A 25355-nucleotide genomic window follows, 5' to 3' on the forward strand; every position below is an offset into this window, starting at 1 on the left:
TTTAAGAACTTTTTCTATGTTTCTTGGGATTTAATTCTTACCAAGGGCTTTTGGAAAACCGTTTGGACACAGTTAATACTGGAGTCAAAATATATGCCGATGGAAGAATATTTTCGTGAATATTATTTAGTTACTGAGACTGTTGAGCAATGTCAGCTGTGTCCTGGTGAAGGGAAGCGTGGCGCAGGGACCGTGCGGCCCAGGCCACGTGCACCGAGCGCTCTGAGAGCAGCAGCGAGGCAGTTCCCGCGCGCGGGCGGAGCCACGCGAGCCGCAGTGTCGGCGGCGGAGCGGAGAGCGGCGGGACCCGGCGGTGCCTGCCCGGTCCTGTGCAGCGCGTGGTGGAGCGAGCCCCGTGAACGCCCGACTGAGAGGGGCGGCACGCGGGCGGCGGCTGGCGGCGATGGCGGTGGAACGGAGCCGCGCCCAGCCGAGACGCGCGCTGGAGCAGGGCGCGGGGGAGTCCTCGCTCGGGGGCCCGGCCGAGACGTGGGTGCAGCGCCCGGCAGCGGCAGCGAAGCTGCGACCAGAGGAGGCGACGCACGGAGAACTGAGCGGCGTGGCCCGGCCCGGCCCGCGCAGCCCCGAACGCGACCCCGGGAAGAGCGCGCAGGCACCAGCAGCCCCGAGAATTCCAACACGGGAGCGACCGAAGGAGAGAGCAAAGACGCAGCGAGACAGAAAACAGCAGCCACTCGGAAAAAGGAAAAGATCATAGCAACTAAGACCTTAGGGATAGTAAAATGGTATAATGTTAAGCAAAATTATGGTTTTATAACAAGGTATGACAACCAGCAAGACATATTTGTGCATAGAACTGCTATTAAAAAGAATAACCCTGAAAAATGCATCCCAAGCTTGGGAGATGGAGAAGTGGTGGAATTTAATATTGTACTAGGGAGAAAAGGGTTACAAGCATCGCAGGTCACTGGGCCTGATGGTGTTCCTGTAAAAGGCAGTATATATGCAAAAAATCGTAGTCATGTTAGACAGTATCTCCATTGTAAAACCCCCCTACAGTTTCCCTTTCCTAATCCCACCTTTCCCTTTTACTCTATGTCCTATTACCCCCAGTGTATTCCCAATCCGTTTTTTCATCCATGGTTTCCCTCACAAAACCATGCTTTTGCCAATTGTTTCCCCAAAAATCCCTTTCCAATGCCGAGTGGGGGATGAAAAGGGGGAGGGAAGAAGTTAAACCCTCTCCTGCCTCAGTTTCCCCACAAAGCATGCTCAGAGAATTCTGTCTCCCTTCTGTCAGCCCTAAGATGTTCCACAGAATCTGTTTGGACATTTAAAGACTCAGGAGGGTGGCTTGTTTTGTTTTGAAACTGTTCTTGTTATGTTTATCCAGTTGTTTTCATTCTCCTTTTATTAAAATAAAACGGGTGAGGTGTTGGGGTCCCTCCCCCGCCGTGTAGCCCTGGGAGAGGGGCCCTGAGGGCACAGACACGGGGCTTCCCTGCCCCTGCTCAGCCTCGTTCCCATTGGTTGGTTTGTGTTCCCTGCGCGGGCAGAAGGACCCTTGGTCCCGTGACTGGAACAGTTCCTCGGCAGAGCTCCGGCCATGCGGCTGGAGAAATAAACATCTCTGAAACAGCTAGCAAGAATCAGTCTGTCCATATATATTTCCTTTCCACGGGACTCCTGGTTTGGTATATGCGTGTTGCAGGATCCCCACTGCAACACTCATCTCTCTATCCAAGCTGAAGATCTATAGTGTCTTTGGTCTCCTGATGTATGTAAGCTGTATCTTACCCCAATCTTGCCAACCTTGTTACAAATCTTAATCACATTCCCTCCATTCCTTGCCTTGAAAATAAGAATATTTTTATGCATATTCATGCATTGAATTTGGGGATAAAGCATATAATTTACCTTGGTGAAATGCACTTGATGTAGCACACATTGATGTGAAAAATGCCTGTTGCTTTCATATAAGGCAGGCTGGAAAAACTTCTGTTTTCATGCAAACCTTCAAAGCCCACAAAACCACCTTAGATATCTATATGGTTAGTTAATTTCATAAGTACATGCAAATATGTTTGCAAAATAGAGTCCATCTTTCAAGCCGCTTATTTAGATCTTTCCTTCCCTCCTTAATGTTACTTTTGTACGTCCTCACAATTAGAATTGATGGTGGAAAATCAACTGGAAAATAGCAAAGTCTCCAGAATGGGGGATTTGCTACCTTAAAAACTAATTGTGAAATCACATCTAGTTTTTCAAACCATTGGGTCTGGAGAAATGTATTTATTGGTGGCACCTGTCTTTCAAAAAATAGTTGTGTACTTCACTACAATGCATGACATTTATATTTATTTAATATAAGAAAGTGAAAGAAGCACTTAAAAATTATTGGGATTTAGGAAGCATGGGGCTGAGACAGCCAACTCTGTGTCTAGCTTCAGAACCACAAGCCTGCCACTCCAGCTAGACTAATCAGATTTGCTGAGAGAAAGGATTGTTCATCACCATGCTACTGCAGTAACACTGGTTCTGGGAGACAGACTAGCATTTTGGTGGTGGTCTGCAGTTCTTCAATACATGTTCACCAGATCATGTGCAGCTAGCTAAATTTTCCTTATGCAATGCTGAACTGTGTGTGCAAATGTCTGCATGCATATGTGTTTGCATTCCAAGTGTCTTCTGCAATTTAGGGCAATATCCTTAACATTGCATGTAGTAACTGGGTCGCCACTGAGTCAGAGATTTGATTAATAACTATTCATAGAAATGGAAAAGGTATCAACAAAAGACACCATGACTCTCACTGCACAATACTTTGAACTACTGCTTAGGATGTCTTGCGTTCAAATTCTCTGCTGCATTCAGATTCCCCTTTAAGACAAATCGAGACATTACACATTTTGGATATGTGTACTACCTCCTGTACCTTTGAGTAAAAAGATGACACCTACAGAAACCCTCCAGTGGTTTTGTCTGTTGTGTTTAATTTCAAGCACTTATGAAGAAAGGGAAAAAATTACATTAACTTTGAATAAAGAAAATCATGTTGGATTTTGTTTTGGTAATGCATAACAGTTTGCTGAGGTTTTTATCCTTTCAATTCAGCAACTAAACTGAGGAATTAGTTATTTGCACAACCTGAGGCAGAAGTAATTTCTAGAGTGCCTGACAGCATGCTTATCAGGTTCTCATGTTTCCCATACTTTTTATTCTCAGAATCTTGCAACTTTTTTTCCATTGTGGTGCATAAGAATATATTAAATTTATCATTAAAACACAGGCCTTTTTTCCATAACCGTTCATACTGGCTGAGTGCATCAGCAAATAGCCCTGCAGCAAAAATTTCACCTGGATCATGTATGGATGCAAAAGCATGTTCTTGTCAAATTATCTAGTGTGCAGCAGGGAAGTGATTCTGATATTGCACAAAGTGCAAGGTGTGTGATGATACCTGATCCTCTGCAAAAGCTAGCCAGTATGAGCTTTGAAAAACATAGGTGGACTAATTTTAGCTAACAGGGTGAGCCTGTACCACATTAGTGCTATGTTCTATGTTACAGGGAAGCTTAAAATTGTATCTATTCTGTCATCAAATCACAGTCTTATACAGGAAATTCTATCTTCAAAAATCTATTTGTTCTTTACTAGGATCAGGAAAAACAGGAAATAAGGAGTGTTTCAGACTGTCAGTTTGAACTACTGGACTTCAGGCCCACTTGTGCAGGCTGACCACCAGTGCCCCTTAGCCAAATAGCAGCATCAGAGATTGGAACTTTTCTTGTCTGCTTCATTTGCTCCATTTGGCTGCTTAGATCCTTACACAGAAAAAAAATGAACTGTTGTCTACCTTTATCCTGATATGTGGCTTCCTTGGTCCATGTTTCACCTTTCTCAGATAAAAAGAAACATGGAGGCACATTTCTCTCTCCCACACAGCAATAATTGCCCAGAAGCTTTGTACTGACCAGCACCTGCAATAACTGTGCATGTGTCTATCCTTCATAGAGCAAATAATAAAGCTGAGGGCTACTCAGGTGAAATTAAAACCTCCAGGTAGAAGGCTTCAGCTTCAACCTGAAGTCATTAGGAGTTGCTTGTAACCCCCTCCAAGGAAAGGTATAGCAAACAAATAAATATTTTTTAATTTTACAGATCTAGTGCACCTCTTGTTGTGCAGAATAAACATCTCATCTGAATGCAGTTAGTGCAATAATAGTACTTGGCACACCACCAGGACTCCTCTTACCTGACTTTGGCCAAGTAAAAGTGAGGCTTATAATCTAACCTTTTAACCTATAGGCATTAATCCCGAGTAGTAACAGGCACATCCAAGGGTAGTTCAACCCTTCTATCCTGAACTCCTTGTTAAACACAAGGTGAGGTTTTTCTTAGGAGTGGTTACAAGAGGACACCTCAACTTAGGGCTGCACAGCTGTAGGATAAGAGAGGGATGTACTTTGCTACTAGACTTGCAATTCCAAAGTGTGAAAACATACGTAAAGTGGGTCACATACAATAAAAACACACTGTTGTAAATCATATAAAATTTTTATATTTTAATTGCCTTGTAATTTTATTACTCGTAGCTGCATGCCTTTGTTTTACAAAATGAAACATAAGAAAAGTCCATAAAAACATCTTAAAAAACACATATAAGAACAGGCCAGATCATTACTATAACAATTTGGTTTAACTTTATTTCATTCCCTGAAAGCTTTCTGATGTTAGTAAATGTGGTTTAACCCCAGGCAGCAACTGAGCACCAAATAGCCGCTCTCTCTCTCGCTCCCTCCCTCCCTCCCTCCATGGTGGGATGGGAGAGAGAATAGAAAGAGTAAAGGTGAGAAAACTCATGGATTGAGATAAAGACATTTTAATAGCTAAAGCAAAAGCTGTAGATGCAAGCAAAACAAAACAAGAAATTAATTCACTGCTTCCCAACTGGCAGGCTGGTGTTCAGCCATTCCTGGGAAAGCAGAGTTTCATCACGTGTAACAGTCACTCGAGAAGATAAATGCCATGACTCTGAACACCATCTTCCCCCCTTCCTCTTTTTTCCACCAGCTTATATGCTGAGCATGACACCATATGTTATGGAAAATCCCTTTGGTTAGTTGGGGTCAGGTGTCCTGCCTGTGTCCCCTCCCAGCTTCTCGTGTATCTAAAGCCTCCTTGCTGTCAGGGTGCTGTGAGAAGCAGAAAAGCCCCTGGCTCTGAGTAAACTCTGACCAGCAATAACTAAAATATCCCTGTGTTATCAACACTGTTTTGAGCACAAATCCAAACCACAGCACCCTACTAGCCACTGTGAAGAAAATTAAACTCAGTGTATAAAAAAAGCAAATTAAATATATCAATTAAATTGTTGACAGCCATTATACTTTATGTCACAAGGTTTCAAAAATTTATAGATTTATTAAGTTAAATACCTCTCTATAAAGATTTGTTATGGATTTATAAAGGTAAAAAGAGGGCATATGAACTCTGTTTTCCAGTACACATGTAGTCACTCATATTCAGGCTAAGCAGGAAGATGTCTTGGACTGTTGTTTGTTGCATTTTTTTTTTCTCATAGATGTATGCATACAGTCATGCCACGCATGTTAAGCTCTTATATGTAATGTATGCTGGCTTACTTTGAGTAGAGTAGATAAACTTTTGGGTGGGAGTATTGATCTGCTAGAGAATAGGAAGGCTCTGCAGCGGGATCTGGACAGGCTGCATTGATGGATCGAGGTTCAACAAGGCCAAGTGCCAGGACCTGCCCTTGCAGTGCTACAGACTTGGGAGAGAGTGGTTGGAAAGCTGCCTGGTGGAAAAGAGCTGGGCTTGCTGGTCAGCAGCTGAACATGAGCCAGAGTGTACCCAGGAGGCCAAAAAGGGCAGTGGCATTCTGGCCTGTATCAGCAATAGTGTGGCCAGCAGGACCAGGGCAGTGATTGTCCCCATGTACTCGGCACTGGTGAGGACACACTGTGAATCCTGTGCTCAGTTTTGGACCCCCTCTACAAGAAAGACATTGAGATGCTGGAGTGTGTCCAGAGAAGGGCAGTCAAGCTGGGGAAGGGTTTGGAGAGTAAGTCCTGTGAGGAGTTGTTGAGGAAGCTGTGGTTGTTTAGTCTGGAGACAAAGAGGCTCGTGGGGGATCTTATTGATCTCTACAGCTGCCTGAATCCCCTCATCTCTACAACTGGCTTGGTGTCAGCGATTGAGGCACAGACTCAGACCAGCAGGGAATCTGAATCGTTTATTCAAAGAAACGAGCTGGTTCTGTACACTTTTCCAAGGCACAGTATTTCCTTACATGGCAATTCTCACTATGTGACCTATCCCGTGTTGCCACATCAGCAACACACTTTCTCAGTGTCCTTCTATGGGGTGATCACTCGCTGTTCACCCGTCTATCAGCTCCTGGCAGCCTCCTCTCCATAGGGGTCTGCCGTGTGACACCTCCTCCCCCCAGGGTCCGGTGGAGACAAGCTTCTCTGTGCTGACGTGTGCTCCTTTGTACCGCTATGTGCTCCTTTGTACCGCTATGTGCCTCTGCAGGCACATCCCACAGCTTGCAACCCAATTCTATCTTATCTCTCCCCACAGCCTGGTGTAGACAGGTGGGGGTGTCATAGGTTAGCAAGCATAGTCCCGGAAAGGATGTCCTTGCTAAGGGGTGCTTGCAGCTTCCTCTGGGACCTGATAGAACCTATCAGCTGGCCAGTTTGAATATGGACAATTCTTTAAGCCACTTAAAGTTGTGACCGCCTCTGTGACCCACACTTCAGAATAGACACCCCGCCCCACCCCCCCCCCCCCCCCCCACCCCCCCCAGCTCTCTCTCTCGTTTCCGGTGCTGGGACAAGTGGCTGCGGGGCCCGTGCAGGGGCCAGTGGGCCCGGCCCATGGCTCCAGGATGACCCCCCCCAGCAGGGCTGTGGGCAGCCAGAGCGGCTCAGCTCCCTCCCCCGCCCCTCCACTGCGGCCAAGTTTATTATGGAAGTGGTAAACAGACTGAACATCTGAAGGGTTGTCTTTTTACATTGTCAGGGAGAGAAGGGAGGAAGGTGAGGGGAGGAGGAGAGTTCTGAAGGTATGGTATAATTTTTTTTCCCTTCTTTTAGGTCTGTTAATAAACTTCTTTCTATTCTTTCAAGTTTGGTGCCTGCTTTGCGTTTCTCCTAATTCTTATCTCACAGAAGATAAGCAGTAATGAGTATTTTGGGCCAAACCACTACAGAGGGTCAGTCTCTTGTCCCAGGTAACAAGTGACGAGAGGACATGACCTCAAACTGCACCGAGGAAGGTTCAGGTTGAACATGAGGAAGAATTTCTTCATGATAAGGGTTGTCAAACATTGAAATGGACTGCCCAGGGAGGTGATGGAGCTGCCATCGTTGGAGGTGTTCAAAAAAACCAACTGGACATGGCACTCAGTGTCATAGTCTAGTTGACGAAGTGGTGTCTGGCCAGAGGTTGGACTTGATGATCTCAGCGGTCTTTTCCAACCTAAATGATCCTGCGATAAATTGATAACTTAAAAATTAGTGGTTATATAATTCTAAACCTGTTAATACTTTGGCTGTTAAGAGTTTTGGAATAAATAATAGAAAATTTATAGTATGTTCTCTTTCAACCGTCAATCAAATATTCTAGTGTTTGACTGAATTTTTCAGTTTATTTTTTCTATTTCCTTTGTGTATTTTCAATTAGAGAGAATGGAGGAGGAGGGATGAACAGGATCACACAAACCTGTCCTTATTAGATGATTAAAAACGCACAACCATACAGCTTTAAGCAGATACCAGTTTTCAGCAGATAACATCATGAATAACAGTTGCCAAGGCAAATTATCATAATTAGGCACACTGGCTATAGCGCATCAGATTCTGAAGTTAAATTGTAAGACAAATGATTCAAAAGAGTTTCTTACAGCTGATTTCTAAATTTAGAGTAATATCCATGACTGCAGCGTTGTGTGAACACTAATGCAATGTTATTATGCATTTTAGTAGGACGCCACGGTGTGAAGTAAAGCAACCTCAGGAGTAAATCCTGATGTTCTTCCCTCAGCAGCAGGAATTTGTAGAAAGCTTTAAAATGTCATTAGAAAAGTCCTCTTACATGTATTTTTATTGCTGTACACAGAATTGTTTTCACTTCTAGAAGAGTCTTAACTGTAACAAAAAGTTAGCTAACACATTACACAACTTTGGCACTTTTCCTGTGCCAGTCTTCAAACACAGGGTGGTTCCGCCATAGACCAACTGTTTTGCAACCTAGGTGTTTCATGTCACAACCGCTGGCACTGCCACATGTGCAATTTGCCATATGATATGTTACCACTTAAGCACAGATTATCTCCATGAACAGGATACTGAGCTGAGCAGTTTACTTTCATTCCAATATATGAAAGTATATGCTGCTGGCACACATGCTCTTGTGGATTTTTTGCCTGTTTCTTTTGGGCAACTGTCTGTGGAGGAAAAGAGCTAGACTACACCCCATTAACTGGCAAAACAAATACATTCTAAGGTAGTGTTTTTGTCAGGTTTGCCGTTCTATGAAATGAACTTCTGTCTGTTGTGTGATTTAAATTCTTTCCAAGGTTTCTGTTCCCCATTACCTCTTCAATATAAACTTCTTTCATTTGGAGTTTAGCTCCCCTTCAGGGACATTTGATTAGGAATTTCCCAGTCTGACAAGGAAATAATGAACTAAATCTGAGTCACACTTGCTATTTTAAGTGGGTGAATACACTCTTTGCTTCCTTAGCATATTAGCGATTGGTCCTTTTTCTTCCCCTTTGGAAGGCAGTGAGATTTTCTGCTATGGGTTAGGCTCACTCCTGTGCTCTATGAGGAGACAAAATGAGGACAAATAGCAAAGGACAAAGGCTTTTAGATTTTTCTAATCTAAATTAGAAAAATATCTAGATTTTCAAAGCAAACCATATTTATATCTTAGTCTTTGGAGATTCAGACATCTATTTCATTTTACTGTTTTGTGCCATGATTGTCTTTCCTATTGCTATACTAAAGGCATTTATGGTCCTTGAAAAAGGAAATGCTAACTGTTTGCCCCTTAATATGTCTTTCTTAGGTTCTAAAATTACTTTTTCTGACTTCAGGTTCCTGGGGTTTTTTCATTCCTTAGTCTGCTTACACCCACTAGTGGGCTCAGTTTTTATCACTAGCAATCAAAAAGCTTATCTTTACTCAAGAGTTCATGCTTGTTCTGCCACCAGCAAAGATCTGTACTAAAAAAGAGCGTGTGCTGATACTGAGTCACCACTGCAACTCTAAATAAATGTATGCTGTATCAGACAGTAGCCGTGCTGTGAAGCACTAGTACTAGCACAGCACTATGTCCTCAAAGTTCCACTGATTCTGGCCTCTCAGCTGCAGCTTGTGTCAGCTCTAGCAGCAAGAAAAGAAGACAGAAGATGCTAGTGGCCTTTCTCCCACTGCTTCCCTATGTTGGCTCCATTTCTCAGGCAGGTGCCAGAGGAGACCACATATATTTGCCACATATCTATGTAGAGTTGGTGGAGATAGCTGGGTTTTGGAGAAGGAATGTGGGGAAGGAGAATGTCATAACTCATGGGCCAGAGGAAAATCAGAGAGTGACACATTCCCAGTATCAACTTGAGCTGTAACATGTAGCATGTTCTTCAAGAAAAATCCCGCTAGCTGGAGGCTGAATCATTAATGAGGGCAGAAGAGATGTGTCTATCTTCCTGAAGGTTGAGCTCTTTGACATTCTCTTCCTGAGGAATATATCCTTGCCTAATCAAGATATTCAATGTTACATCGGTGGAACACAGCAGACATGGCTGTGGATTGGAAAGACATGCACTTGTAACTGTAGAGGAAACAGTACACCATGGGTAAGCCAGTAAAGATCTGTCTGCTCTTCCATTTACCCTGGAAGGGGTAAAGCTGATGCTGCTTGTGACTCCATCTTCCTCACATTTCAGAAGAAGAAATACAATAACAGGATTGTTGACCCAGTCCTGTTCATGATGGAACACAGGACTCTGTGTAGGACTTGAGCCTCTAGCAAATCTGAGCTCACAGATGTCTCATCTGCAGGCTGCCCTAGGAATTGCATTAGCACTTCTGTGTTCCCTCTGATCATGACATTAGCAGATGCTTAGTGCTCTTTGTAATAATTTTAAGACCCCTCTTTATTTGAATCAGAAAATGTTTTTAATTAATAAATTATATTTTTTGAATTTGTGCTTAAAGTGTGCCTTTTTTGTTTTTAACATATATACTCAAACTACATATTCATACATTCGGTGCTACCATGAAGGGATCTTTTCACTGAAAGATGAAAACTAGTGTTCCTGACTGTCATAGGTTAGCAAGCATAGTCCCGGAAGGGATGTCCTTGCTAAGGGGGGCTTACAGCTTCCTCTGGGACCTGATAGAACCTATCAGCTGGCCAGTTTGAATATGGACAATTCTTTAAGCCACTTAAAGTTGTGACCGCCTCTGTGATCCACATTTAAGAATAGACAGACTCCCCTCCAGCTCTCTCTCTCGTTTCCGGTGCTGGGACAGGTGGCTGCGGGGCCCCGTGTGGGGGCCAGCGGGCCTGGCCAGGCCCTGCTTGGGCCAGGCTGGGCTGGGCCACGGCCATCCTGGAGTCGATGGACCTGTTCCAGCCATGGAACTCCCCTCCCCACTGCCTTGCTGTGGGCAGCCGGAGCGGCTCGGCTCTTCCCCCTCTCCACTTCGATAAGAAAAATTCCAGCTGCAAGGCCGAGGTGAGATTAACCCTTTTATTGCTGTGAAGAGCTGAAAACCTGAGGGAAGAGAGAGAGGAGATGCTTAAAGCTGAAAGTCTGTTGTGAAGCTATGATATATCAGAGTATCCCGTTGTAATTTCATGAAGATATGGGGGGTGGAGTGTTCAACTCGTAAGCAAAAGCACCTGCGCTGAGATAGGCAGATGCTGACGCAGCTGTAATTTCATGAGAAGTTTGGACAGGGAGAGATGGAAGCAATGAGGACTTTTGCTCCAAACGGGAAAGGAGAAAACCTCAGTCCCTAGAGATGTTCCCAGAGATAGTCCTAACGATGAAGATGAGGAAGACCCTTTGCTCCCAGGGAAGGAGAAGGGCCTCTGTTTCTTGTTTCTGAACAGCTCAACCTTAAAATTGTACCCCAAAAAACTTCAAGAGTGGACCCTCGAAAGCAGTTGCGGGAAAAGCTGCAAGTCGGGGGAAGGGATTCACATACGAGCAGAGACTCCTCTTCCTAAATGGACTGAACAATATTTGGAAGTGGGCGGCTGTCTCGTTGTGATAATGTTTTCATAGCATGAGCAAGAAGAGACTTCTCTTTCTAAATGGACTGAACAAGGTTATTATGGCAGTGGTAAACAGACTGGACATCTCAAGGGTTGTCTTTTTACACTGTCAGTGGGAGAAGGGAGGAAGGTGGGGGGAGGAGGAGAGTTCTGAAGGTGGTATAATTTTTTTTTCTTTCCTCTTTTAGGTCTGTTAATAAACTTCTTTATATTCTTTCAAGTTTGGTGCCTGCTTTGCATTTCTCCTAATTCTTATCTCACAGATGATAAACAGTAATGAGTATTTTGAACCAAACCACTACACTGACTCTGCAGGACAGGGGGCGAAATGTTTTCTTTCCACACAGGAAGATTTAGAAAAGTATGTTCAGGGCTCTTCTGTGCAAAACGAAGTTTCATCTTCATTGATATATTCTGAAAAACCTACTTATTAAAATCCTACTGAAGCATGATAGAAACAAAGATATTTATTAAACTAACACTGCTGGAGTTGAGAAATACCTGTCCCTGGCAACGCACTGCAGAAATGCTCTTCCTTCTTTCCTGCCAAGCATAAGGAAATTTTCAAGTTATCTGCTCTAGAGAATGGTCTGATTATATCTGTATGGCTACTTGCCTTCACTAAAGTGAGGCAAATAAATATGCCTGAACTATAAAAGCACTATTTGGTTGTGAGAATTTAGCTTCTTCTCACTCATGTTCACTTTCAGTAGAAAGATTTCCATTAACTGAAACGAGTATGATCTTTTTCCTGTCAATAGTTTCTGTAATAGTTTTGTGGACACATTGTATATTACCAGCGAGGTTTCAGAGGGAGTGAATATTAAAGGCGAAAGTAAAAAGACTAACAGTAGTTTGGATGCTGCATGATTTATTTGTTGCCAGTTTATATCTGGTATCAACTGTTAGCTAGCCTTTCTGATGATTAATCTTTACTGATGTATTTCTAGAGCACTCTGATTTAATAGATATGAGGATAACTAGAAAGACAGGTTATGCTTTTTATGCTTTCAGTTTTCTTGTTTATTCTCATAACTTTTCTCAGCTCTTGTTCCTATCTGAACAAGATTTGTGGAGCTGATCTCAACTTAGCCTACTTTTCTACTCCTTTCAGGAATCACACTTGCCTTTTTAGGATAGTGTCACGTACATATTCCATAGACATTCTGTGATCAGAGGGTATCTGGGTTTTTTTTACATGTAGAGGTTTCCAACTTATTGTTATGGTCTAGTTATAAAATTATTCAAAATGTCTCTGCCCGAATTAAGGTGCAAAAGAGACCATATGCCAAAGTCAATAGTATGGATTTTATTTGATAGTAAATATGAGAGAGAAAGAGAAAGGAAGAGAAAGAAATAGAAAAGAGGTGGGGGGACAGAAAGGGAGTGACCGAGACAGAATAAAGAAAATATCACCACTCCACAGATCCCACTGTAGTCCGACTGATCCTCTCCATCTGGTCTTCTTGGTGGTTAGGGTCCCCCAAAAAGCATAGAATCCAATGAATTAATATATGCTCAGGCCAGGTGGGAATGCCCAGGTACCTCCCCGGGGGGGGGGATGCAGTTTTACACAGTCTCTTGCAGCAGACTCTGGACCTGTTGCATCACTTTGCATCACATGCAGTCCTGTAGTGCAAGGCCTCGGGAATGAGTCTGGGGAGCACTTCGGGGGGTCTTTGATGGATTATGACACCCCCTCAGCTTCCTTCCACAGGATGTGGCCTGTGGGGTTGGGGGTTCACAGCTGGGCCAGTTTGTGTCAGGGAGGAGGAGTGTTCAGTGCCTTCTGAGCAGAGGTTATGCCATACACTGGAAACCTCTTCCCCCGCTCCTGCAGTTGTGGGGGGAGTCTGTGTAAACCTGGCCTCTGTGGTCTTCCCCACCCCAAACTCAGACAGAGATGATTCTCTGCGCAGCTGCTGGGTTTGACTTTCTTGTGGATGCATTCTTCTCCTTCAGCCTGAGATGATTGAACAATACTGTTATCTTATCTGGGCAGCTTAACTCACAGTCTAAAATTCCAGTCAGGCATCTTCAAGGAGGGGTGGGCTTCTGTGGTTGTAGCTTCTTTATACAGTTTTTGCTATAATGGGTGAAACTCCTTCATAACAATGTTTAAGGCATGAACCATTTCAGTCCCTGACACTTATTTAGGTCACGTTTTTCTGGATGGTACCTAAAAAGTACAATGTGCTACTGAATTATTCTTATCATGCTTCTTCTTGAATGCTGTCTTGTGAACTTTATACATTTGAGCAGTTTTATGGTCTCTTTATGCCCACTCTCCATCCCAATGCTTCTGCACTTCATGCAGCCCATTGCCTTCTGTTTTAGCCAAGACTTCATGCTCTCCTAATTCTTTCCCAAGGCCTTACCATCTCCATTGTAACTAACAATGTTCCATGTGGAGACTATCAATGCCTCATTAAACACTATTCTGTTGATACATCCTTCCTTTCCTTTATTTATACAAAAATAACCACTGAACCATAGAAAGATGTCAGAGTGGTCTGGTATAGTTGTATTCAGACTGAATGCATCTTCCAGTTCAACACAGAGTGTATTGATCATCTACCATAACTGTGTTGTTAGCCATTCTCCTAATACTCACAATCTGTGCATTAGGTGTCTGCTCTTTTATGGATGGTCTTTTATGATTATTACTGTAGTAATGACTTGCTGATTAATAGAATTTTCCAAGAAATCTCAGGACTGTTCTGAAACATTGCCACCTTGTGGCATCTGGAAGATCATAATCTTTAACAGCGCTATTACATGTACTTAGTTGGAAAAAAGGGCATAGCATAGTTGAATTTGCAATAATTCATTAACGAAATCTGCTGCCTTTGTTTTCCAGCTTACAAGAAGTATAAATGAATCCTAATAGTTGTACACAAAATTGTTCTTCCATGCATTGCATTGGCTTCTTTTCTGTCTCCTTTTTTTTTGATTTTTCCTCAAGGGAAATTAAAATGGCTGTGCAGTGTAATATAAGAGTGTCTTGGTTTTGAAAGACAGGTGTCTGCTAAGGAAGGCAGAAGCTTCCCTTGAAGTGGCAGATGTAACCCCCTTCCCTCTAAGTTATTATAATTTTGAAATCAAGGGCCTTTAGGCAAAGATGTGGGAAAATAGGAATAACAGTTCTTTACTATATATATATATATATATATATAGTATATATATATATATATATATAGTAAAGTATATAGTATATATATATATATATATATATATATATATAACCAGTCAAACAAAACAACAACAACTATGGCAGTAACAGCAAACACAAACCCAGTCCCAGCCTTCTCGGCTGTCAGGCTATTTCCCCTCGGGTGCAGTTCCGCTCGCAGCCGGCAGGGGCGCTGGCGGCTCCCGGTGAGCAGGGCAGGTGCGATGGTTCCCCCGCGGCTGCAGGGGGCGCTCCGGAGCGAGCTCGGGGAGCACGCGGCACCAGTGCCCTGGGATCCCGGGAAGGGATGGAACAAAGGCTTCACAAACCGCTGGGCAGCTGATCCCGGACTCTTGGGAACAGCAGGCTGGAACGGCAGGCTGGAGCAGCAGGCTGGAGCGGCAGGCTGGAGCAGCAGGCTGGAGCGGCAGGCACAAACACAAATCCCGGGTGGCAGACGAGATGTATCCAAAAGGGGAACCCCCTGGAGGTCCAGGCAGGGTGAGCACGGCTACAACGCAGCGAAAGCTCGAAGCAGCAGCAGGGCAGGGCGGCCACAGCCCGGCCTCCAGCAGGGCAGGGAAAGCGGCTTTTGGGATCCCAGCGTTGTTTCCAGCAGAAAGAAAAACGGCCGAAAAAAAAGGAACCAGCAGCTCCTTTCTCTCCAGCTTCTCTCTCCATACGCTGAGAGTGAACTGAACCCACACCCAGGTGAAACAAAAGAGTGGCCAGGCCCTTTTTGTCTTCTCTTAAGCACCCAGTGATTTATCGTCTTAGTAACAGAATGGGGGAAAATTCCTTTAACAGAAAAAAAAAACCCTAGATCTCTTAAAACCCCAACAAAGAGTGACAGAGATTGTGAACCCACTAACATGTAGCTTTTAAAATTATATAAAATTGAACATGGTATCACGGTTTTATTAGGCAGCAGGTGGTAATATTTAGGATGTACTTTGGAGTCCCTGCTGACTAACTAGGAACTGAATCTCAAAATTATATAGATGACTTGACTCTGAAACAGTCTTATTAATGTTTTACATGCATGTTTGATGCTTGTCTTCTCTAGGGAGAAAAATTTGTTTTAAAATATGGTGGTACTTTCCATTTAAGTATAGCAATAACAAAAGAAGATCTGTGATAGACAGCAAAAATTGTTGGGCTAGATTTCATGTTCCATTTTGTAAAAAAGTTTTGTAGAGTAGATGATCAAAATCTCCTTTCTTTTGTGAGATCCTTTTCCTGTTTGTCATCATTGTTGGACTGTTACTATAACAAACAAAAATATTCATGTTTTATCCACCAAGAAATAAATATGTCAAACTTGGTTTTGTCACGTTTATTTTTTACTTTCTTCCTTCCTGAAGTCCCTATGATAATGCAAAAAAAAAGGTAACACGGGCATGAAGTCTATCCTGAATAATGTGGTTCAGTGCTAGAGAGGGCGAAAAAGGACCAGGACCTGGAGTGCCATCCAGACTTACTGCTTTCCCCAGCATTAGATTGGGAACATCCAAGTCCCATTTAGAGAAGGTTCCACAAGACAGAGCTCTCTGCCATCCAGGTGTATGGCCCAGACTCCCTGATGGGTGAAGGCAGTGCCAGCGTGCTGGCTGGAAGGAGCAGTTCAGGAGGAATTTAACAAAGCTGGTTGAAAGAGATGGAGCTGTATCCATTACAGCCCCGTTCTCAAGGGATTGAAAATCGTGCAAAGCAGTAGTTTTCTACATGGCCCTTCCAGGCTGTAGCTTCATTCTCAAAATGAATTCCAGCAGATGTGCATGTACAGTAGGATGAGAGGACAATGAGCAATGAGATTCAAGGAACCAGAGAAACACAAGAGCCTACAGCTCTGAGGCAATGCTACAGTTCCCTTGGTTGCTTTTCTCAGCTTGGTTGCTTATCTCAGAAAAAATGACAACAGTTTCCTTTGATAAAGTAGACTGCTCTGACTCTAAATAACATTTCCATTTTGTTTTCTTTGTATCTCACATGATAAACTACAGGAATACAACTTAGCATGGGGAAACAGAGCAAGTGTATCCAGTTTTTGGGTAGAAATTTGTGAGGAGTCTTTCAGCTGCACACTGGACAGCTGGAGAGAAAGAAGAGGATGCTGGCTAGGAACATTTAAGATATTTATGTGCTTTTGAGCCTTCTTTTCTGATGAGGGGAGTGTGGATTCATGAAATTATTTACAGCCTACTGAAAGAATTTGAAAATGTGTCACAGTCATTTCCCATACAGATGTTAAAATGAATCATTTTGTACAATAGGAATAATGGCATAATGCTGTTTGGGGGACTGCATGAAATTATTCTAAATCAAGGTGAAAATTTCAAAGGACTTTGAGTAAATTACAAATGTTTGGAATGTGCAGTAAAATGAGAAAAGAGTATGATTTTCAAAATGGGAAGGGGACGGGCATCTTCATTTGGAGGCAGGCATGAGAAGTGTATTAGGAACATGCACTGGGGACTCCCATAAAAGCAGAGCCAGGATGCTGGTGGGAGAGGCTGTCCAGGGCAGGAATGGGGATAGAAGAGGGAGTTGTGGTGAGAAACCTCCATACTGGAGAAAGCTGAAGAGAGTGTTCGGGCAGAATAGAGCATGCAGATGATGGGGTTTTTTTCTTCAATAGTCTCTGCTTGCTTCTTTCCTCTCCCTTCTCAGAAATGAGAAATCACACAACTGCTAGAGGGTGCTGAGCCTTGAGCTCCTCTTCCATTTTAGAAGCCTCAGTTGTGTGTGGTGAGATAGCAAGATGGCTTCAGGCCTCCCCAGGAGGCTTCAGGCACCCTCCTCTCCTGGTCCATGTGCTGCTTTGGTACACAATGGTCCTTTGGTACACAATGGTCAAAGTGGACCTCTAGAGATCACCTAGCCCAACCACTCTCTCAAAGCAGGACTGCCAGCAACACCAGGTCTGGTAAACTGTGGCTTTGTCTAGTCAAGTCTTGAATAACTATTAAACCTTTTCTTTGGGTCCAACCCATAATGAAAATTGCAGTCCAGGATCTTGTACTTGTAAATAGGGCTGAGAATGTTCCAAGTAGTAATACAGGGTCTTTTTGTTCATTAACAATGGGAAACAGTTTTTCCTATCCATTTTACTGCCTTGGCATATTTTCCTTCTCTGTCATGTGCATAATGGTACTAGTTGTTGAATAGGGCCAAGGTAGCACTGAGCAATTCCTAATTGATTTGGTATGCACATTTTGACTTGCCTTGGGGTCAAAATAAATATTTGTTCCTCCTCTAATTTCCAGTGATGCTGCATTGCTATGGGAGAAAGAAATTTGAATGTTTGTCTAAATTGAGTGTCCTTTTCAAAAACAGCTAAGTCTTCATTAGTAATGCAGAAATCATTATTAATGAGGATGGTACAATTGGCAGAGGCAGCCCAGTTTGGCATTTGAAATCCCAGAACAGGACTGGGAGTGTAAAATATTGTGAATGAAGGAGATCTAGGTCCTCATCTATCATTTTCTTTTTGTAGTGAGATTTCTGCAGGGAATGCAAAATCATTGACTTACAATTACAATCTCTGAAAAGAATCTTTCTTTTCAGCATGTGATTTCACTTTAGACCATTTTAATGATGAGTGAAGATTTACAGCAGGAGAAGAGTATACAAATTCCTAAAATAGGTTAAGTTGGTTGTATGGCCAAATTTTAATGTTCTATGTAGAAAACAGCTGTAATAATCCTAAACAACATTGTGAACCAGTGAGAAAGAATAAAATGTGGAAATGTTTTGTTTCTACTAGACCTTGTGTTTAGGAATATATCGCATGTTGAGGCTACCTCAATACAAAATAATTTGTTACCACCTAGAAGGTTTGCAACATGAGTGTTGTTTTATTTTGGTAAAAGTTGTTGCTAATTGATTGGTGCTCACGGTTTTACTCTTTCTATTTTTTCCCGTCATCACCCGACCCTATTAGAGGCAACAATCACTCAAGCATGAATGTCACCATAAATGTGAGTGGTCTTCCATTAGTTTTGTCACTTGTTCCATTCAATGCACTATGCAACCTACACACCTAGTTTTCCTTTTAGCCTGGTTTCCAGATTGTTTTTATAATCAGATCAGCCAGACAGGAGAAAATAAAAAAACTGAACAAAAATCATAGAACTTGCTGAATAGATCCAGGCAGAGCCCTTTCCCAAACCTTCCAAAAGCTATATTTTGTGTATATGAATTCCCTCTTGCTGCTCCAAAACTCTGAGTCCTTAAGCATTTCTTAGGCTGTCCTGAAGGGCAATACCACTTTGTTTGACAGATGGGATTTTGCCATGAATAGAAGAGACTTTTCTTATATTCTTTCTGGAGAACTGGATGATGTTTTTCATTTATCTTCAGTGTTTTGATACTTTGCATTGCAGGGTTCTTTCTTACATTTTCCAGTCTCCCCTTCAGTGACAAATCCTTACAGTCACGGTGCTGCTTCCCTTCTAGGTCTGAAAGGTCATCATTGGCTGCCCTTTGAGAAAGCCGTAATTGAGTCTTTCCTCACTTGGTGAGTCTGAGGCTTCCAACCCTCTTTGTATAGACTCAACAATTCTTCATCAGTAATTTTTTTTTTTTTTCTCATCTCTAATGAAAAAAAGCAAGCCATCACAATTTGATAGAGGATTTTCATATGCTCCTTTCAGGTTTTGTTATAGTCAACCTAACATGTATAGGAATCATTATTTTTGTAGCCTCCCTTAGTACATCTGACATCTGCACATTTCAATGCTGTCAGGTGCTGCATCCCACAGCTCTCCAGTGCTGCCTTCACAGTAATGATTCTTACTACTTCCCTGGATTCCGTGTTATTTGCCATGTGCTGCAGACATTATCTGTGAGCTTTTTACATGTACTGTAATTGTGTTTGCAGACCATAGGAGAACTACTCAGTTAGCACTAGTCTCTGGAAGAGTGTCAGTATAATTTTTGTTTGCTTGTTTGTCTGGTAAAGTCTGAGTTTCTAGGAAACAAAAGTCCAAAACCCACTCTCTCCATAACAGTTTTGGAATTTACTAATCCATTTCAGCAAAATGGCAAAGATCTTATTTAATATGTTCACTGAAAGAGAAGCTAAAGAGAACATTTAGTCCTTATCAGATATAGTAAATTTCTCATCCAGAGCAGTACTTATGAAATTCCAGCATGCATCACTTATGCCATCTTAAGCAGCAGAGAATTTAACCATCAGTCCAAATTCCTGTCTTGTGTGGGTATTGTCTGAGAGGTGGTCAGCTCATTTCATGACCCCAGTATATTTATCTTAACATAATAAATCAACTTTAAGACACAAGGAGCAGTGTGACACAAGAGCTTCATAAGATCCACTGTGGACAAAATACTTGGTTTGGATTGTAACCCAAAATTTGGGTTACCCAAATACAATTCTGCTGCAGAAATATAAGCCTACTTAATTAAATCAACATAAAAATTACAGTGAATAACCGTTTTTAGTGATGTTAGATCATTTGGTTAATTGGAAATTTCTATATGTATAAAGTGTCAACAAATATTTAATTCCATCATCTTCTTTGCAATATTCTTGGTGTGCATTGTTATGAATGGAGAGAAGAGCTTTAGGAAGTCGTGCCTTTGACTCAGATTTCTGGCAGTAGCTCTGTTTGGGGCAGCCTGCAACCCAGATCACTCTCAGTCGCAGGTTCTTAATAATGGCCAATTAGGTCTATTACAAAATGAATTATTTGTTTAATAGACACAAATTTAACAGACATAAGACTTTAACAGATTACTTACTACATTCCCAGGAAAGTAACCAAGAATTCGCATCCGAACTTGCGGGAGAAGTCCTGCACATTTCCAGAGTGTGTGTAGGAGGCTTCTGCCTCCATGAAAATTAGTGTAGCTTTTATAGTTAGTAAAGTAACGTGTCTCTCAGTCAGGAATTCCTAGCTTATCTGTCTACATCTCACTCTCAAGGTGAGGTGTTTATTGTCAGCTGGGGATCTCACCTCCTTGGCGCCAGAGATAACTCACTGGTGGACATCTGTCTGGCCTGGGTTGTCCCACCAATTCATGTGAGGAGGGAGAATATTTGGAGCTATGAACCAGCTGCTGGACAGAGTGGATAAGCTCTCCTGTGGCAGGGAGGGATGTCCTCCCACATACATATAAGAAGAGTAGGAAATAGAGTTGGTTAATGATCCTTAGCCTCAAGACAATGTGACCACCACAAACATATGACAGAACTTCAGTCTAAAGATCACCAGGGCAATTCTGCAAAGTTTAACTTAATCCTTCTTTCGATGTGTCTTCCAGAAGAAACCGTAAAAAAAAAAAAACAACAACCTTTGAATAAACTGAATATTATTTGATGGCTTTATCTGGTGAATGTGTGAATGTAAGCAACACAAAGCACTTGCAGATACCCTCTTCTCAGTGTTAATTTTTTCTCCTTATTTATTTAATATCCAGTAAAGAAAAGGAGGATATGGTTGGGCCAAAATATGCGCTTTTTGACATCTTGCACCTGCCATTACAGTGGCTCTTGATCATCAGATAACAGAATCACAGAATGGTTGAGGCAGAAGGGCACTCTGGAAGTCATCTGGTCTAACCACATTCGTTTCCAGGATGAGATGCTTCATCACTTTCCAGGACTCAAGGTGAAACTGGCTGGCCTGCAGTTCTCTGTGTCCTCCTTCTTGCCCTTCTTGGCTAGAGAACTGACATTTTCTTTCTCCAGTCTTGCGTCACTTATCCCAGTCACCACGTTTGACTGTCAAGAGTGGCATTACAGTGACATCTCACAGCTCACTCAGTGCTTGCGGATGTGTCCTGTCAGGGACCATGGACTTAAATCTATTCAGTTTGCTTAATTATTCCCTGACCTAATCCTCTTCCACCAAGGATACATCTTCCTTGCTCTAGCCTCACCCCTCGTTGTCTGGAACCTGAGATTCCTGAACCAGATTGGATGTGGTTATGTGAATTCATTCAGACTGTTGCCATGGCTGAAACTAGCAGGTCTGATGGATAAACCTGGAAATGTATTTTAAATGGCAAGCATTTTCTGGGTGCAAACACAACTTGAGTAGGTATCCAAGGTCACCTTACAATACCTAAGAAGAGTAGCTCCAGATTTTCGAGATGGTACCTGTGAATGGCCAGAATATGTGGAAAAACTACATGGGCCTTTATAGTCAATACTGACAAGATCCATAATATTAGAGACCCTTTTTATGCAGGTCAGTGACCCATGCTAAAAATTTCTCTGTGAGTATAGCAAGAAGGCTTGTTTAGCCAGGGTTTTGTACTGATGCAATTCATTAAAGACATTGCCACACTGGCTAAGATGTCATTAAAACTGGGCTTACTGTTCCACTGAATTTGACAGTGGATAAATCCATCATCTACTCTCACTGCTTAATAACCAGCTGTCATAGCCCCTGTAATGTAACACTTTCATTATATCCAGGAAGAAATAGGACACACAAAAGGATAGCAAATGATCCTGGGAAGTCTTTCCCAGACAGATAAAGGCTACTAAGAATAAAGTAAGTTGTTATTATTAGAACTGTGATGTTAATGAAAAATATGGATAATTATATGCTCTTGAAGCTGATTTTTTCTGTGTAGGTTTTTTTTGTTGTTTTGTAGGTTATTTTTTTAGTGCAGAAGACTTAAAAAAAAGACACCCACACACGTTACAGTGGGGATTACTGCAACAAGCATATTTCAAACCAGGAGTCCTGTGGAAAGGAAATATATATGGACAGATTCGTGGTAGATGTTTCAGAGGTCTTTATTTCTCCAGCCGCATGGCCGGGGCTCTCCTCAGGAATTCCACAGTCACGGGACCCCAGGGTCCTTGGCCACCCCGGGGAACACAAACCAACCAATGGGAAATGAGACTGACCAGGGGCAGGGAAACCCCGTGCCTCCCCCCCCAGGGCCCATCTCCCAGGGCTCCATGGCAGGGGAGGAGACCCCAACACACACAGTTTTCAGGAGTTTGAGATAAATGGTTCATATTATTTATGCAGCAGACATTTTAAGGAAGCAGATTAAGGGAAGATTGTCCAGTTTGCTAGTTTAAAGTTTTTGAAAAATGATCACATACTATACCACAAAACTGATGTTGTTTATGTTTTCTTTTAGGAACGTCTCTTGATGAGCCTTTTGCCCAGGAATGTTGCAATGGAAATGAAGGAAGACTTCCTGAAGCCTCCGGAAAGGATTTTTCACAAGATTTACATTCAAAGGCATGACAACGTTAGGTAGGATTGACGTAGCCCATGAAATAAACTAAAGAAGAGAATATTTAGTACAAGGACAGTGATGTATAATTGCATTCAGGGTTCAGAGAAAAAAAACAAGCAGCATAGTGAAGATTTATCATTTATACAGACTGGAAGAATGGGTGCACTAGGAAGATTTAATAGTCTTCCCAGGAGATAATCCTGAATCAATAAATGTCTTAGAATAGTAGGGGTGGGAGACTGACAAATTTTTCCAAATGACTAGTCATTGGTTTTGTACTGTATTATGTTTTGGGTGAATAGGAGTATTTATTCTGCATGGTAGTTTTTGCACATTTATATTTTCTGATAGTAAGATGAATTACTTCAAAAGTGATAGATTTTCCTGAGTAATAGCATGGAAACACAAAAAGAAAGTGTGATGTAAACTTAAAGAAATTTATATTTGTCCACATCACGTGAGCGTTACCCCTCAGAAATTATTGACTACGGCTCAGTTCTACTTCTTGCTCTTGTTAAGTAGCTGACTGTGTGCAAGTGCTGTCATTTATATTGCTTGTTCTTAAAGTGCATTCTCATTTGTTAATCTTCTTTGCCTCCAGAAACAAATTCCTTTAAGTCATTGTCTGTGTTTTATCACACTACTGCCAAGTGCCTTGCTTCCACATCAAAAACAGCATTAAAGTTCAGTTTGTGTCACTCTTTTACTAAACAAGCTGCAGTGTTAGTAAGTGATGTTCCAGAGCTGCCTTGATTTGCATGGTGTACTCATGTGACAAAGGAGTAAACTTCAGTACATCCTCTTCTCCCTCATCCACTGCTAAGTTTCTTCTCTCAGGGTTTAGTCTACCTCCCATTGAGCTGGCTTTAATATTTGCAAGGACCACTTCCTAGTGAGTAAGTTGCAACTAAAAGCATTTCTGTTGCTAAGGGAATCAGAGATGTCTGTGATGGAAGTGTTCAGAAGACTGCCAGATTAGGTCAGTTTTACGCTGTAAAATTAAGCATTACTGAATTAAAAATTAGTAGTTCACTTCATGCTAATGGTTAAATCTTGCATAATGTTAATCTCATCATTTTGGATACAAAACTCCTGGTCTTTAACAATCAGTTTGAAGTTGGTTCTAAGTGCACACTACCCCAGAGCTGATGCGGCAAAGCTGACAATGTTGTTTACAGTATCTGATGGTTCTCAATTGTTAAAGCCTGACTTGAGAGCTCCTAAAAGACACATTCAAAATCTGAGCTGTCTCACTCCTTCACTTTTCCTTATTCATGTCACATGGTTTTATCCTGTTGCACCCCCACCAACACCATTTGTATGTTTTTTCTTGCCAATCTTCAATCTTTGAATGATACCCTGTCTGTTTATTCGCAGTCAGTTGTGATAATCAAGTCTCAGGTATGCCAGATTTTGGTGCTTGGGTGTCTTCTACTTTGACCCTTTGGTGATCACATTTCTTAATATACTTACAAAAATTGTGTCTAAAAATTATGTTCTCATAGTGCTATGAACTACATGTTGGCTGCCCTTAGGATCAAGGCTAGACAATGATAATTATATCATGATTAGTATATTTATATCTTGTATGTGTCACAAGTCTCTGCATTCATTAGAGTGTGTATAGTCATCTTAAACAGCATTGCTTTGCAGTTGATTATAGTGCTTCTGAGTCCTCCCTTTTGCTAAGATCTTTTTGAAATGTAACCTCAGGAGTAGTCTTTTTTCCTACATGACATGTTTTTTTCACATAAATACTAAAACTCCTGTGGCTTATTCACTGCTTAGATGTGGAGTTCATAAAAGGTTTTGAATCCAGACACCCTGTCTGGAGAAGTGAATTCATTCTCTGACATTAAGAAGGTACTTTTGGGGCAAATGAAGCCCAAGTAAGATGGGGTCATTTTAATGTCACAGGTAAGATCCTCAGGAAAGAGAACTGAAAATAGGAGACCTCCCTTCACCATCTGTACTTGCAAGAAATCGTATTGCCTTTTATTTCAGTAATGCAACTAATCTATAATTATAATAATAATAATTTAGAGGACTCCCGATTTATGGGGTGAAATAGTGTCCAGTAAATACCCAGCAATCTGTGGCAAGCAGGTCCGAGTAGGCCAGAGTTTCACCCCGGAAATTTTGTGACTGTGTAGATCTGTGTAGATCCGAAGGACCAGCAGGTGCCACCCTGACACCAGTGCCTAGCTTTTGGCAGGGCTGCTGATGGTCAGTGCCAATAATAAGTGTTTGCTTTACTTTCTTAAGGAGATTAAAACTTTTTTTTTTCTTCTGGGTAGTGGCAGTTCAGTGTTATAACAGGTAAACCTGAGAGATCATTCCTGTATTCTTGTGACTTGTCCTCTTCACATCAAGTGTTCTGTAAAGTGCTACTATTGAAACAAACCAACAAAAAGCCCCTCTGTAATTCATATTCCAGGCTTTTTTAACTCCAAAGCTACACAGTGGAAAATAGAAAATGAGCTGCACTTTTACTTTTCCTCTTGCAATGCTTTCTTTTTCGCCCCACAAATACCTGGAAGTATCAGAGCATTATTCTTCAGAAAAGATAGTCTGAAGGAGGCAGGCATGCAATTAGTAAACTATGTGATTTTTCCATTCCTTATCTGTTGAAAAAACCAAAGCAATACAACCCCCAACAGCAAAAAAATACCCT

At 42.0% G+C, this 25355-nt stretch overlaps 1 protein-coding gene across 5 annotated transcripts in view; it reads left to right on the forward strand.

The window, feature by feature from the left end:
• The window catches only part of ADCY1 (adenylate cyclase 1), a 190457-nt gene that overhangs the window by 46219 nt on the left and 118883 nt on the right, over positions 1–25355 (forward strand). For all 5 annotated transcript variants that reach the window (XM_048296615.1, XM_048296607.1, XM_048296597.1 and 2 more), the window contains one exon: positions 22580–22698. In XM_048296615.1, the coding sequence (XP_048152572.1) occupies positions 22580–22698 (119 nt within the window). The remainder of the gene's footprint in view (positions 1–22579; positions 22699–25355) is intronic.

This window comes from Corvus hawaiiensis, chromosome 1, assembly GCF_020740725.1.
Source record: "Corvus hawaiiensis isolate bCorHaw1 chromosome 1, bCorHaw1.pri.cur, whole genome shotgun sequence".
Lineage (NCBI taxonomy): Eukaryota > Metazoa > Chordata > Aves > Passeriformes > Corvidae > Corvus > Corvus hawaiiensis.